The following is a 16,267-nucleotide window of genomic DNA, read 5'->3' on the forward strand; positions in this document are numbered from 1 at the left end:
ATTCAATTTTGCAGAAATGAGAGATGTTATGAGCAGAGAGATGGAGGCTGGAAAGCATGAGTCACAAAGAGTAACTAGGGAAGAGTAGCCATTGTTTGTGTGGTGCTGTCAGAGTTGATATCCCATTCTGTCATATACTGCATTTCAGAAGCCAAGGAAAATGAGGAATCTTTAGGAGATGCAGCAGCTATTCAGTTATGATAATCCTTAAGGAAACAGAACAGTTAGACCGGTGGTAGATTAGGAGCCAGACTGCAAGAAATTAAGGAATATATTCAGTAGACAGTCTAAATTTCTTTTTCAACAAATCTGGCAACAAAATAGTGAGAGAGAGGTAGGACAGGTTCTTGTGGAGGCAGAGGGTAGAGGAACTATCTTACAAGTTAATTCAAACTAAATCTTACAAAGAAGTAGTCTAGTGGTGCTGTGATTTTTATACCCTCTTTCTGGTATATTTTCTATGTAATCAGAATTTTGAAGATTTATAACGTCATGGAAAAGAATTCTAGTCATATAGAACTTTGCTTCAAAAGTAGTAATTTTGATGGTAGAAGTAATGCTAGATCACCCTTTGAAATACCAGTTCTATAACCACTATGCCATGTAACATGTCGTTAAAAAGAATCTCAAATTAATATGCAGATATTTTCATGGAGCATATTGAAAAAGATCAGGTAAAATTTTTAAGTAAAATAATGGTTTATGGTAAATATTCTCTTATGCTTTGCATTGCTTCATACTTTTAGTCCCTTGCCTGCTTTTCTACTTTATAAATATTAATATATCCACTCTAGCTTTCTTGTGATTAGTATTTATATGGTATACCTTCCTCCATTCTTTACTTTCAGTCCTGTGTCTTTGTATATAAAGTATGCTGCTTTGAGAGAGACCAAAAAAAATCTTATAAGCAGTGTGTTCTTTGGTCTTATTATTTTTATCCAGTCTGTTAATCTTTACGTTTTAATTGTACTATGTTGTACATTTACATTTAATGTTATTACTGATAGTTGGTCTTAAGAATTAAATCTTACATCTTGCTATTATTTTTCCCTCAATTTCTTTTGTTCCTCCTTTTCTGCCTTCTTTTGAATTAACAATTTTCAGTTTGCTTTTGTTATTGTTTCTGTTGGTTAACTGTACCTCTAGTTTTTTTAGTGTGTGTTCTAATGATTATAATATTATGCATCCTTATCATTTATAATTAATATTCTATTAATATATTGATACTATATAAAATATAACTTATAATGTTATACTACTTATACAGTATAAGAGGCTCATAATAATATTTCATTTATCTCCAGCTATTTGTGCTTATTGTCATATTTTTTACATTATAAACCTCATAATACATCATCATCATCATCATCATCATCATCATTATTATTATTGCTTTAAACAATCAATAGATTTTTAAAGAAATTAGAAAATATAGTCTTTTATATTTATTGACTTTAACATTTCTGGTTCTTTTTATTTCTTCCCACACATCTCTTTTTCCCTGTGGGATGATTTCCATTCGTCTTTAAAAACTTTCTTTACCATTTATCTTAGTGTGCACCTCCTGGCAATAAATTCTCTCAGCTTTTATCTGAAAACATGTTTATGTCACCATCAGTTTTGAAGGATATTTTCACTAGATTTAGAATTCTAGATTTATAGTTTTTTTTTTTTAACACTCTTTCAGTGTGTCATTCCATTGTTGGCTTCTATTGTTCTTGATTATGTAAGCCATTGTTTTTCTGAACAAAATGTGTTTTTTTCTTTTCTCTTTTAAAAGATTTTTTTTTTTTAATTTTGGTTTTTAGCATTTTGCCTCTGATATATCTAATTGTAATTTTTTTTTTGTTTATTTATCTTTCTTGGCCTTTTTGAGCTTCTTGTAACTGCAATTGATGCCATTTGGGGAGACTTTATCTCTGTGGATGTTCCTTTTGCTTGATTCCCTCTCTGCATACTTCAGAGACTTCAGTAATAATGTGTATTTAACCTTCGATATCATTTCATTGTTCTCAGATGGTATATATATTTTTATCTTTTTTCGATTTGGATTCAGTTCGATTTGTCTTTGAATTCACTTCTCTTAAGCTCATCCAATAAAATTTTCATTTCAGATATTCTGTAATTTCCATATGGTTCTTTTAAGAGTTTCTATGCTAAAAATCTCTATCTCTTTACTCATTTTGTCCATCTTGTTCTGTAAATTCTATAATGCATCTTTAAGAGCTTTTTAAAAGTCTCCGTCTGCTAACTTCAGCATTAGGCCATCTGTGGGCCATAGTCTATAGACACAGACTTTTTTAGCTTGATTATGGGTCACATTTTTCTGATTCTTTGCATATGTAGTGTGTGTGTGAGTGAGTGAAAGATACTTGGTGGAGACTCTGGATTCTTTTTTCTTTCTCTGAAGAATATTGAGTTTTGGTTTTGATGGGCAGTTAAGTTAAAGGTAGATCACAATGATCCTCTGGAAGCTAGCTAGAGCTGGTCTATTTCCATTTTGCCTTTAATCCGAAAACAACCTTATTTCTTGAACCTGGTCCTTACTTTTTTACAATGGAAAGCAAAGGGTATTTGCCATGTAACTAGGTGAGATATAAACTCTGAAATTCTGTCCCTCCGGCATTAGATAGTTGCTGAAATTTCTGCCTGGGTCTTTGACTTTCCAGTTGTTGCTTTATGTGGGGTTCTTCGGAGTCTCATCATCCTATACATGTGTATTTAGGAGTCAGCTTAGGCTTTGGAGTAAATTTCTGTGCAGATCTGGGAACTTCCTCTCTTTGTCTTCATTCTTTCTGAGGTTTTTCTATAGCAGCTTTGGCAGCTTCAAGCTCCCTATCTCATGTCCCCTCAACCCAATAAGACTGTTACTTTCTGTTTGATCTCTGTTCCACAGTACTCTGTGTGAACTGAGAAGTGTTCTTAGGGAAAAAGCCTATTTAATGTGGATCTATTCCAATGTACCAGCGTCCTTCAAGAATCTCATCCCCAGCAGTTTCTGCCTTCCTTTGGTTTCTCTCTGATGCCATTTGTGTTTTTATAATTTGCCCAGAGTTTATAATCGTAATCACCAGGAAAATTAGTCCAATACAACCTGCACTGCTATTTTCCAAAATTTCAGTTTTCAACAAACTAATTGCCTTAAGTTGTCATCAAGTAATCAGATGCCTAAAATACACATTTATTTGCTTATTAAAATTGTTAAAAAGTAGTCTGTTGCCATGCCACCCTGAACAAGCCTGATCCCGTCTGACCTCGGAAGCTTCGCAGGATCGGGCCTGGTTAGTACTTGGATGGGAGACCACCTAGAAAGACCAAGTGCTATAGGTGTAAAAAATAAAAAATAAGAGATTATAAACTGAGAAGATCCTTGCAATCTGTGAGGTCAACCAAGGATTGCCTTGCCTAAAAAAAATTGTGAAAAAGTAAATATTCTGTAATAAAATGGAAAGAACAGTTTATATTTGTTGTGATTTTAACTGTTAATATGTTTCTGTTTAGATGAAGATTAGAAGAAAGTCAAAGTTATAATCTAAGAATGTTACGTAGAGAATTTTCATTAAAAATATTTTCATTAAAAAATATTGCAAGGGGAAATCTGTAAGTTAAAAGAAGCTTAAAAGACTTTTGCAATATATGAACTTTCTTTAGATTCTGATTCAAGCAATATGTTAAAAAAATTGAGTCTATTATTAGAATTTGAGCGCTGAATATTTTATATAAAGTAATTATTTACTTTTTTGTATAATAATAGAATTGTGGTTATGTTTTTTAAAAAGAGGACCTCATAGAGCTGTATACTGAATATGTTTAAAATGAAATTTTAAATAAGGCATGGGTAGGGGCATAATAAAATTGGTATTCTGTTAAAGCTGGGTTATGTGTACATGAGGTTCATTGTATTCTAAATTATGTATATATACATATCTATATAAAGTTTTTCATAATGATAAAGTTTTAAAATTATTTTTATACACAGAATTTAAAGGTAAAATCTAAACTTCCTCATAGCTTTTTTAATATTTATTTACCAGAATGGTAGCCGAATGGAGGTTGTCTCGAGGTGTTGAAGAACAGACGCAAGCTTTCTTTGAGGGCTTTAATGAAATTCTTCCCCAGCAGTATTTGCAGTACTTTGATGCAAAGGAATTAGAGGTAATGAGTTTTTCTTCTTTCTTCTGCAGTATGCTGGTAAATAATGCCTTCCATTGTCTACTTTCAACTCACTTTCCCATCTTTCCAGTGGCAGTGGTATTTTTTATGTAGGCAGGATGTTTTGAAACATCCCCAGTGGTTTAAAAGGTCCATAATTTATCCAATTATATAAAAATATTACCAAAAAAATATTACTATCAGCACCTCTCTACAATGAATGACTTATTTACTCATGTGTATATATGACATCATACATGGAAACTCAGCCTCCACGAATATATATAATTGTAGATATAATTCTTGATACAGTTTACAAACCAAAGCTTCCTGATTAACTTGTTTTTTGAAAGTTGTTTAATATAAGTGCTTTCTTACCGATGTCTAGCATTTTTATATAGATTATACAATTACCTGAAGAAACCATTTGTCTTTTTCATCCCTGTAGGTCCTTTTATGTGGAATGCAAGAGATTGATCTAAATGATTGGCAAAGACATGCCATTTACCGTCATTACACTAGGACAAGTAAACAAATCATGTGGTTTTGGCAGGTTTGTGTTTATTCTTATTGATAAACATCCCATAATTTTTTAGAAATTTTTTGCCATATGTATAAATGAGTCATGAACAAAATGTTTCAGTATGTTCAGGCTCCTCATTTTATCATTCGTTACAATAAATGAATACAGATTATAACAGCATCCTTTTAAGACTATTATCAAGTAAGCAACACATACGGTGTGCCTTTGCCCAGAGTATAAGATAACTCCAGACATTAAGATTTCCCTGCATTTAATTTAAATGCTTTGGAATTTTATGAAACTGTCTAAAGTATGGTTTCCATCATTCATACCTCATTAAGAATTACATAATATTCAGAAGGCAAACTTAGGAGAGAGACCTGGTTTGGAATCATTATGATATCTCTTCAAAAAATGTCTGCTATAGCACATGAAAAGATTTTCAACATCACTAATCATTAGGGAAATGCAAATCAAAACCACACTGAGATACCGTTTCATACCCATTAGTGGCTATTATCAAAAAAACGAAAAATAATTATATTTGGTGAGGATGTGGAGAAATTGGAATTTTCCTGTATTGCTGGTAGGAATGTGAAATGGTGCACCACTGTAGAAAACAGTTTGGTGGTTCCTCAGAAAGTTAAATATTTAGAATTGATGTATGATCTAGCAATTCTCTTCCTTAGGTATACCCCAAAGATTTGAAAGCAGGGATGCAAGCAGATACTTATATACCTGTGTTCCTAACCGCGCTATTCACAATAGCCAAAAGGTGAAAGCAACCTAAGTGTCCATCAATAGATGGATAAACAAAATGTGGTGTGTGTATATAATGGAATATTATCCAACCTTAGAAAAGAAATTCTGACATATGCTACAACATGGATAAACCTTGAGGATATTATGCTAAGTGAAGTAAGCCAGTCACAGAAAGACAAATACTGTATGATTCTATTTATATGAGGTATTTACAATAGGCAAATTCATAGAAACAAAGTAGAATAGAGATTACTAGGGACTGAGGAGAGAGGGAAGTGAGGAAATAAGATTAATGCATTCAGAGTTTTTGTTTGGGGTGATAAGAAAAGTTCTGGAAATAGTAGTGGTAGTTGTATAACAGAGTGAATGTACTTAATGTCATTGAATTATACACTTAAAATGGTAAATATTTGTTATATATAGTTTACCACACATTTTTTTTTTAAAATTTAAATTTCTACTATTCACATAAAGGAATTCATAAGAAGCTCATAAACTGAATTTCTGTAATAGGATAAGCATTTTAAAATACTGATAGTAATACAATAAGATAAAAATGATTCTTTACAAAAAATATTTGGCTGAGCCAAAATACTTGTGCTACAGGCTAAAAAGCATTCTCCAGAAACCTAATGTTTGAGTCAGAACAAAGGCCACATAATTCTAGCAACTCTTAGCTACACCAGTACTTAAAGAACATTGAGAGAGGAGGTTATTAGGGTACATCTGGATCAGAATTCTGTGAATTTAATTTCATTTGTTAATAGAACCAAAGAATCTATACTTATTCAAGCAATGTGTCCTGTGAAACCACATGAATATCCTATAGGGCAGGCAGATCTAGGGGGAAAAAGAAAGGGCTGTCCTAGAAGAGCTGATCTTAAGACTGAACAAGACTGTTCTTGGACCCAGAGCACCCTTCTTTTTCTATCTCCCTGTAAGGATGTGGTCCTAGGATTTCTATAGAGGAAGATTGGTGGAGCTTTGACAAAGATGGAAAAGCTCCTCCATCCACAGTCATTAGTGTATCTGACACTGGGAGTTCATTTAAGACTTGAAAGGATTGTTTTTCTTTGTAGTTTAGTATGCTAAACATGAAATATGACCTATATCTCTTGAAATGTGCTTTTAATAGTTTGTTAAAGAAATTGATAATGAGAAGAGAATGAGACTTCTACAGTTTGTTACTGGAACCTGCCGATTGCCAGTTGGAGGATTTGCTGACCTCATGGGTATGTATGTAAACAAGATCACTTTTCCTATATAGAAAATTGTTTATCACAGTGGTGTTGCATCACTCTACATACAGCTTATCAGAAATAACAAAGGTAAGTGTAACCATTTTCTTAGTCACAGTTGACCTGGATTTGTGTAAACTTTTATTCTGTCTAATATACTGTATATTTGATCCTGGATCAGATCCCTTCTGTCCCAGTGCCTGTCTGTGGTATTGTCCATGGTTTATGTTTCATTACTGGTTGCACAAATTCCCCTAAGTCTGGGAGGATCTGGGGTCGGAAGAGGGTGTACTGTGTGTCTGGGTAGATGGTGTGGGGGGTTGCTACCTGCTCCATATCTCATCCCCCTGCTTGGCAACTGGGGGTGCTAATGCACAGCTGTTGCCCCTCTGTACTTAGTTCCCACTCTGCTTTCTACCCTGATCCCTGGGCTCCACTGTGTGGAACACTCTGATCGATCCCTAAGGCAGAGCTTTTCCAGAAACAGGCTGCAACTTCCCCCCTTCCCTTCCTTTTGCAGGGAGCTTCTTTGTTCCTCCCAATCTATGCCCCCAGACTTCATGGTTCCAACCTTTTAAAGCTATGCTGTGCAGGTTGGGTGTTATTTGTTGAGTTTTAAGTGTTCAGCTTATTATTTCAATGGGAGATATCCGGAGAGATCCCTCACTCCACCATGCTTCTGACATTTGGATTTGTGTAAACTTTTTGTATACCTTACCTCTAGAATTTTTTAACCCTTTGGCTAGACCCCACATTTTAACTAAGTAAGGTAGCAGTCTTCTGTATGTACATGTTTGTTCATTAAGTCATTTGGCAATCATTTTTGTGTTTCCTATGAGCCAGGCACTATTGGTTGTATTTTATATTTTAATGCTGTGTTTACCACTCTTCACTGTTATACCTAGAACTCCTTAAGGTGTAGATCCATATCTTCATCTTTTTATTTTGGAGCCTAGCACAACGCCTGTCACATAGTAGTCACTAATTAAAATTTGTGTTGTTTTGAATGACCATGAGAATATTTATTTTGCGACTAAATAATAAGTAAATTCAAGTTTTTAACACCATGTACTGTAGTTGGATAGAAGAGAAGTTGTGCTCCCTAAGCCTGCTTCAGGTGAAGCAGAGAGTCAGAATTAAAAGAACTAAGTAGGTAATTTTGGATACAGTATAGAACCAATTTAAGTCTTTAAAAGCCAGACCAAAATAATTTGGACATTACTCTGAGGGTATTGAGGGTATTGGAAGCTATGGACACTTTTTGGAGAGTGGAAAACTTGCTGAAGCTGCATTTTAGGAAAATCGAATGGCAAGGCAGAGCATGCATTAAAAGATAGGGAGAGCCTTGAGATAGGAAAAAATTATTAGAGCGGTGTTGAGAACCTGATTTTAGGGAATGAAAGTAGAGATGAAAAAGAAGGGATAAATAAATGCTAGAGAAGTTTCAAAAGTAAAAATAGTTAAAAAATGAAATAAGAATGTCAAAGATAACATCATGTTATGAAACATGGAGAAGTTATGAAGTTTAAAGACATAGTTTGGAGGAGTTGGGGGAGGGTAATAAGACACTTAAAATCTACTGAGTTTAAGGTGACTGCCAGACAACCAAGTAGAAATTATTCAGGGCAGGGAGGTGGGGGTAGTTTTACAGGTGTTACTAAAGTATGAGTTTAGAGGTCAGAGTAGAGAGGGAAAGTAGAATTATCAGAGCAGTGACATTTGAAGCTGTGAGATTGTGTGGGCTTTTGCAGAAATAGAATACAGTGAAGGGTGGGCAGTGCTTAAAACACCTATATTTAGGGATGAGACAGAAATAGCCTAGAGGCAGACATAAAGGAGAGACCAGAGAGTGAAGAAGAAAAATAAATATTCTCATTCAGCAGCAATATAGAAGGGAGGTTAATCCATTGCTACAGAGAGGATGATTTCTAAGTATGTCTTTGTAGAGGGGCACCTTTAAGAATGTGCTCTGGTTTGAAAAAGAAACCATGTTAGGATTTGGGAAGATAAGAAGTAGTGACCAAAATGAAGAAAATATTGGTGCTAGCTTCTTGGTATAACCTGGAAATATAATCATTGAAGAGATGAGAACTAGGTTTGTTCTTGGCAGTAATATTTGGGCTTGAGTGGGGCTGTCTAAAACAACACAGAAGAATACCCATGGAAGGCAGAGACGGTGAGATTGTGGTTCATAGAATTTTAGAGGCCATCTGGTGGTTTAACCTTCCACCCAGTGTAGGAGTAGAAAGTTGTATGATTAATGTATATAATAATTTAATATGGTGGTTCTCGACCTTACCAGATCTAACATCCCATTTTTATAACGTATTTATGATGTCCTCTTTAATATTCTGGAATGAAATTGCTAAATGTGAAATAACATCTACAGTCTACAAAAAAAAAATACATATACATAGTACTAACTGTAATATAAGCTAGAAATTATTAAAAAGTAATTTATAATGAAATAATATTTCAATGCATATATATTGGGAACAGCTATGTTAGAAGACACAAGTAAGTAGTCAGATATTTGTTCCTACTTAAAAGAAAAGGTTTAAGAGAGGATCAGAAGCCCTTCTGTATAAGAAGCACTGTAATATGGAAGAACAGATAGAAAAGGTAAGCAATAATAGACAAATAAATATAAGAAAAACAGGGAAATAACCCAAATGCAGTAGGGACAGTATACCTGCCAAAATAAAATATAGATGATCAAAGTGGAGAAAAATTAGGTAGATCTTATTTTAAAGTGTAGTGTCTATCAAGAAATTACACTACACTGATATGTAAAAAGGCCTCAGAGACTATATCATTTGAAAGTTGAAATAGGCTGAAAATAGGAACATAAGTGCAAGAGTCTATATAGAAGATAAGTGGTTTAGGCACAGTGTCAGAGTAAGATTGAAAACAACAGGCAACCTAAACATTTCAGTGTGTGTTTACAACTTAATGCCTTACCATTCCATTAAATTTTAGAAAGCATTCAGGATGATTGCTAATAATAGAACATATTTGTAAGATCACCTTATTAATGAAATTCATTAAGATCCTTTCATTTTATTTTTCTCTGCTATTTTAATATTTGATTCTAAGCCTAGAATTAAAAGCAATCTTGAATCTTCTGTTAAATATTAATTAGCACTATTAAATGAAACTTTCCATGTACGTGGTTAGAAATGCTATGATACATTGAGTAGTGAAACGTGCAGATTGAATAAACTATTTAGTAATTTCAGGCTTAATTATTTAATTATTTTAACTTGTCCTTTTTAAAAATGACCATTTCCTGTATTACTGGACTTATCACATAGCTATTTGTGAAAACACTTTGATGTTATTAGATACAAAGTTATTACCAATTTATATATTTGTACTATGGTTAATAAGATGGGACATAAAAATATTCTTTGAGTATGACTATCCTGACCCATTGCAGAACACTTAGTATGCCTAGCCCTTCTAATTAAAAAGTCCAGCAGCACTACCAATCACTGACCACCAATAAATGCTTCCTAGGGAGCAGTAGTGGCCTTTTAGAAAACCAGTGCCTTAGATCACCATTCACAGCTGTCTCCAACAGAAGATAAATGAGAGGCAAGAATTGGGTGTAAGTGTGCCAGGGTATGCTCTGCAAGACTTATATGCACAAGCATTATTAATATTCACTAGGTTGTTTACATTTTAGAAAGTTTTAATTTTATATTTAAATCATTTTATTGTGTAAAATTGTGGATTGAAGTTTCCCTATTGTGTTTAAAACTAAAATTTAAGCTTTTCAAGTGTTCTGTTATGTGAGTTATTAATCATAACATTCTGTTATTCTGGCTAAGGAATGCTAGATAAAACTGCTTTTTCTTGGGCATATATTAACAAAATGATTTTTGAACTTTAGCACTTATCAGAATCACCTGGAAGCTTATTAAAAACATATTGCCGAGCCTCACTCCCAGAGTTTCTGATTCAGTTCAGTGGGCTTGGGATAGGGCCTGTGGGTTTGTGATTTAACAAATTCTCTAGTGATGGTGATACTACAAGATTGGAGATCACAATTTGAGAACCGTTACATTATCAAACTGTTGATGGTTTCACTATGTTTTAGGGAGCAATGGACCACAGAAATTCTGTATTGAAAAAGTTGGGAAAGAAAATTGGTTACCCAGAAGTCATACCTGGTAAGTAAAAGGAGAAATAGAGAGAAAATAGCCTTTTTCTAATAATCCTTTAGATATTAAAGCATATTAAAAATTGAGTCTTGGCCACGCTACCCTGAACAAGCCCGATCCCGTCTGATCTTGGAAGCTAAGCAGGATCAGGCCTGGTTAATACTTGGATGGGAGACCACCTAGGAAGACCAGGTGCTGTAGGCGTAAAAAATTTAAAAATATGGGATTGTAAGCTCACAAGGTTCTTGCAATCTGTGAGGTCAACCAAGGGTTGCCTCACCTAAAAAATAAAAAAATATATTTTAAAAATTTAAAATATAAATAAAATAAAAATAAAATGTTTTCCCCATTGTATTGAATTATTTTTAATAGCTCTATTGAGGCATAATTTATATACTATAAAACTTACCTATTTTAATTCAGTGATATTAAGTAGATTTACAGAGTAGTAACCATCACTACAATCCAGTTTTAATGTATTTTCATTACCCCAAAACAATTTGCCTATTTGCAGTCAATCCCTTTTCCCATCCTTGAATTTTTTTTTAAATGTGAAATTTAGAAAACTTAACTTTGAAGGTACAAGAATAAATCAAGTCTAGATAGCTATTGTGAGAGCTATTTTCTAACATGGTGGACAGAAATATTATTTTCTCATAATAAATGTACATTTATTTGTACATTTCCAAAAGTGTACAAAACTAAAAAATCAACTATAATCTTAAATACAGTGTATTGGAATTTAACCTAACATCAGCAATATTTAAACTTTATTTTGTAAGACATTTCTATGGTCATCTATGGACTTTGCTGGATATTCCTTTATTTTCCCCATCTGCCCTTTTTATTGGTTTTATTGTCTGTTCCTTTATATTTTCATACATACACATGTGTTTTTAAAGAAAAACTTGGCACCTTTCTTGAAAATCAACTGACCATAAATACACAGGTTTATTTCTGGGTTCTCAGTTCTATTCCATTGATGTATATATATGTTTATCCTTAATGGCAGTACCACATTGTCTTGATGACTATAGCTTTGAAGTAAATTTTGAACTTAGGAGGTAGGCATTTTTCGACTTTTTCAAGATTGTTTTGGCTATTTCCATATGAAATTTAGGATTGATTTGTCCATTTTTGCAAAGAGATCAGATGAGATTTTGGTATGAATTGCTTCAAATTTGTAGATTAGTTTGGAGGAGCATTGCCATCTTAACAGTATTAAGTTTTCTGATCTATGCAGATGGGATGTCTTTCCATTTATTTAGGTCTTCTTTATTTCAGCAGTGTTTTATAGTTTTCATTATACAACCTTGCATTTCTTCTTTTAAATTTTTTAAGTTATTCTTTTTGAAGCTAGTAAAAATGGAATTGTTTTCTTAATTTCATTTCGGATTGTTTATTGCTGTTCTATAGAAACACAGTTGATTTTTGTACATTTATCTTGTACACATGTGTTTTGATTTGACCTCTTGTCCCTTACTTTTCTTCAAACTTAGAACAGACTGTGCCATTACACTGTTGTGAACAGCTTATCTCAGTCACACATTAGAACTGTCTTTATTACTTTTTCAAGTTCCATGTTTCCATTTGTAAGAACTAACAGAAGTCATAACTGTAAATTTATTTTTCCTTTGCAGATAATATTGTTTATTCTGTTGCCAAACATTTGCCTAGGTCATATTCTAAAAATATGACAGAGGGGACTAACATTTTACTGAGTACCTATTGAACATCAGGCACTGTGCATATATATATGCTTGTTTTTTCTGTACCTGAGGTAAATATTGTTATTCTCATTTTATTAAAGAGGAAACCAAGGTAAAAGGACTTGGAAAGTTAAAAGGACTTGTTCAAAGGTCCAGTGACAGAGCTGAGATTTGAACCCAATTTTGCCTGATTTAAAAACCAGCATTGTTGTTATACTATACTGCTCATATATGATTCTTTGTACATTTCCTTTTCTGAAGCTAACAATTGTTACTTTCAGTTTTAACCGCCTGGACCTGCCACCCTACAAGAGCTATGAGCAACTGAAGGAAAAACTGTTATTTGCCATTGAAGAAACAGAAGGATTTGGACAAGAGTGACTTATGAGAACTTGTACCCCCAAAGGACAAGAACTCACTTGCAGTGTTTGTCCTTTTCCTTTTCTGTCTGTTGCACATCTTGTGGTAAAATTGGAATGTGACTGTTTAGAGAGTTACCTGAGTGTAAGTAAATTAATGTTATCAGTGAGATTTATCTCCCAGTGATTCTGGATTTCTAGTCAACATTTCCAGAAATCAGATCTGCACATGTCTAGTCAAAACCTTACGTAACATGAGATTTAACACAGCAATGAACTCTGCCTTGTCTTATTCCACTAGGTTGTTTTCTTAACAACAGTTATTATATGTGTGTCAAGTCTCACTTGGGAATAGGTTTTTTTCTTTTTAGAGATTCTGCAGATATTCAGGGAAGTCCCTTGGTAACTGAAATATCTAAGATCTTAATATTAAGCCTCTTGGTAAGAGGTGTTTGTTAAAAATGCAAGCTTCTGGGGATGCACGTTAACTGGCTTGTGCTCTCCCTCATTTCAGCCTGGCCTGACTGTTGTTTTTTTTCCGGAGCATGAATCTATGCATCATTTTGATGTTATCCCTGGAAAGTGATGCAAGACTCTTGCATCTCTCTAGAAAATGGTTTTGTTAAATTAATTTAACTTCAGGGATAAGTTGGTCCCAGCCTGCAAATGACTCCATTAACACTCTCCATTTGGAAGTTTGATTGTTTTAATTGGCTTGCAAATACTAAACTTTACAAACAATATTAACACTGTGCTTCCTTCACTCTTGTTTATAAAAGTTAACCTAGAATTGGAATTAATTTAGCTGAATTCATTGAAGGCTATCATTGATAATTTTTGTATGTTCTCTATATAAATTGCATCTTTATAATTTTGTCATAATCCAGCAACTTCAGTTATATTTAATTATTGCTAAGGAGATCAAGGTGTAACTAGAGTACTTTCTAGCCCAAATAGAGGTCAATGAAACATCCTCTAAAATTATATTTTTATTAGAGAGAGAGAGCTGTGGTATTGACAAAAGAAAGAAGCAATACATTTACTCACAATACAATTCTAGTAAACACAGAAATGTATTCTCTATGTGAATTAAAAGTCTTCAGATTTATCACTTCTCTGACACATGTTGGAGTAATCATTTCCATTCTTAACATTGTCCAGAATTGGATATTCTCTTCACCTTTAAAATTTTTTAAAGGTTCTTCTCATTACTATTTAATTTTAGACTGCTCCGTCAGTAACTAGTTAATGCACTTTGAACTTTTCTGTAGTTAACTTGGTCTAGCTTAGACTTTGTCAAGATGGCTCCTGTCAGAGGTTTGACTTTAATGGACGGCGGGGTGAAGCCTAAGCCAGCTAAGTACCTATCGTAGCTGCACCCTGAGGATAGCCTCATAACTCATGAAACAGGGACTTTGACAGTTTCAATAGCAGAGCATGAACAAGTAGCAATAAGCCAAAAATAAGCAGAGAGTAGCAAACCGTTATTCCATATGGAAAGAAATTTTTTAATCCCTTACTACTCTTCATTTACATCCTGTAACAACAACACAAGCATTTTTAAACTCATGTATCTAAAACACTGCCATCATAAAATAGACTTATATGTGTGAAAGGATTGCCTTATCCAGAAATTGTCAATGTAAAAGGAGAGAGTAGGCTCTCTCTAACCCTATATTTATTTTGTTTTTTATTCTACATACTCCGGGAAATATACATAATATGGTTTCTAAAAGCCCTAGTTTTTTCCAAAGTAGAGACACTCTGCCTTTTTGTTGGTAGGGGGAAAAAAACACAATTGCTTTGTCTTACAAAGCGAATGTCTGCCAACTACCCATTCATTATATAAGTCTGACCTTTGGTAATATATGGCTATGTGGAAATAAAGCCTTCTATAAAAACTTCCTATAGAGGTGAATTCTCATATTGAAATGTAGTTATCTGCAATATTTACTAGAGATTTATGAGATTAAATTATGAGATAATGTAAGAAAGTAGACTTTTTAGTTCTATATAATGCTTGATGATTCATTTAGGGACCTAGAAATATTGTGTGAAAATGTATAAATATCACCCAAAGGCTTTCTGCCCTATATTTTTAAAATACAGAATAGTTATATTTTAAGTAGTCCCAGCCCTAGTTCTATAGGGCTTGGCTATTTAATATTTTTATGAAAGAAATGTTTAGTTCTGGAAAAGGTAAAATGCTTGTATATATTTTTGCAGCCTGGGATCTCCCTTATCCCATTTCTTCCTTTATTTAAGTGGCCACATGTATATGTCTTCCCTGCTGTGTTAGGAAAATGGGGGCTGGATATCCCAAGAATCAGAGGTTTTATAAAAATACCGCAAATAGACAGTAGACATAAATATCTACCAAATGCTATCTTAAATTCTAGTCCAAACTGAACATTTGGAAATAGATTTATTGTAAGTGTTTAATTAGAGCGATTTCTTAAATCTGAACTAAATTGCTTTTAGAGTCCTTTTTCTCTGTAAGCATTGTAAATGCTAATAAATTCTGTTAAAATTTTTTTACTGCATGTTATACTGAAATAAAAACAAAGTAAAATGAGCAAATGCCCTATTCTTCTGCTCTTTGGGGAGGTTGGGGAAAGCAGCATTTCACAGCCTGGGTCAGGAGGGAAGAACCTCACTTGTTTTATTCAATAGAGTGGTTTAAAACTGATCCAGCGCTTATAATAATGAATTTCTGCTCTGTCTTTTATGATCTTATATTGTGCAGAAGAATCTGATTTCGTAAGACTTACAATAACTCTATTTAAGATTCGGGTACTAATTTTTCACCAAGAGATTGACATACCAGTGTCAATTCAGAAATTTAAGAGAAACATGACTTACTTGCCCACAAAAGTCTCAACCTAAATGAGCTATTTCAATCAAGCCCACTTTGCCACTTTTTATTTATCTGGTTAATAATCTAAAATGTTATCAGAAAGGACTCATGGAGTATTAGACTTCTCTATATTTATATTCCTCCTTGTTTTGGATGTAACTCCATTCTTCTCAAATCCTTTAGGTTACCTACTTCTATTTAATACTGTTGGTATCTCCAGCCCCCTTCATTTTTTTTTGTTTGTTTGTTTTTGAGTTATTTATAAAATTATTTGTATATGTGCTATGCTTTTAGTAACTAAAAATGGAATAGCAGCACTGGATTGTATATTACTGTATTGGCATTCCTTTTTTTTCTTAAACTGTAATTTCAAATACTCAGGTAACTCTACAAGTATCACAGGGAGTCAAGTGCTCTTATAAAGGTCCTTCAGGGGGGCTGCCTCACTTGCATTTCCTTAAAATGTAAGACTGTTTATAATTAAACTTTTTTGCTCCTTCA

General features: G+C 33.5%; 1 protein-coding gene and 1 pseudogene across 2 annotated transcripts in view; both read left to right on the forward strand.

The window, feature by feature from the left end:
- Window positions 1-16,267, forward strand: part of ITCH (itchy E3 ubiquitin protein ligase) — a 145,485-nt gene extending 129,218 nt beyond the window's left edge. For both annotated transcript variants that reach the window (XM_039864107.1, XM_039864106.1), the window contains exons 21-25: window positions 4,035-4,155; window positions 4,601-4,705; window positions 6,573-6,669; window positions 10,778-10,850; window positions 12,832-16,267. In XM_039864107.1, coding sequence (XP_039720041.1) covers window positions 4,035-4,155; window positions 4,601-4,705; window positions 6,573-6,669; window positions 10,778-10,850; window positions 12,832-12,931 — 496 coding nt within the window. In that variant the 3' untranslated portion in view covers window positions 12,932-16,267. The remainder of the gene's footprint in view (window positions 1-4,034; window positions 4,156-4,600; window positions 4,706-6,572; window positions 6,670-10,777; window positions 10,851-12,831) is intronic.
- Window positions 10,928-11,045, forward strand: LOC120604188 (uncharacterized; annotated as a pseudogene).

Source organism: Pteropus medius, unplaced genomic scaffold (assembly GCF_902729225.1).
Source record: "Pteropus medius unplaced genomic scaffold, Ma_sr-lr_union100, whole genome shotgun sequence".
Taxonomy (NCBI): Eukaryota; Metazoa; Chordata; class Mammalia; order Chiroptera; family Pteropodidae; genus Pteropus; species Pteropus medius.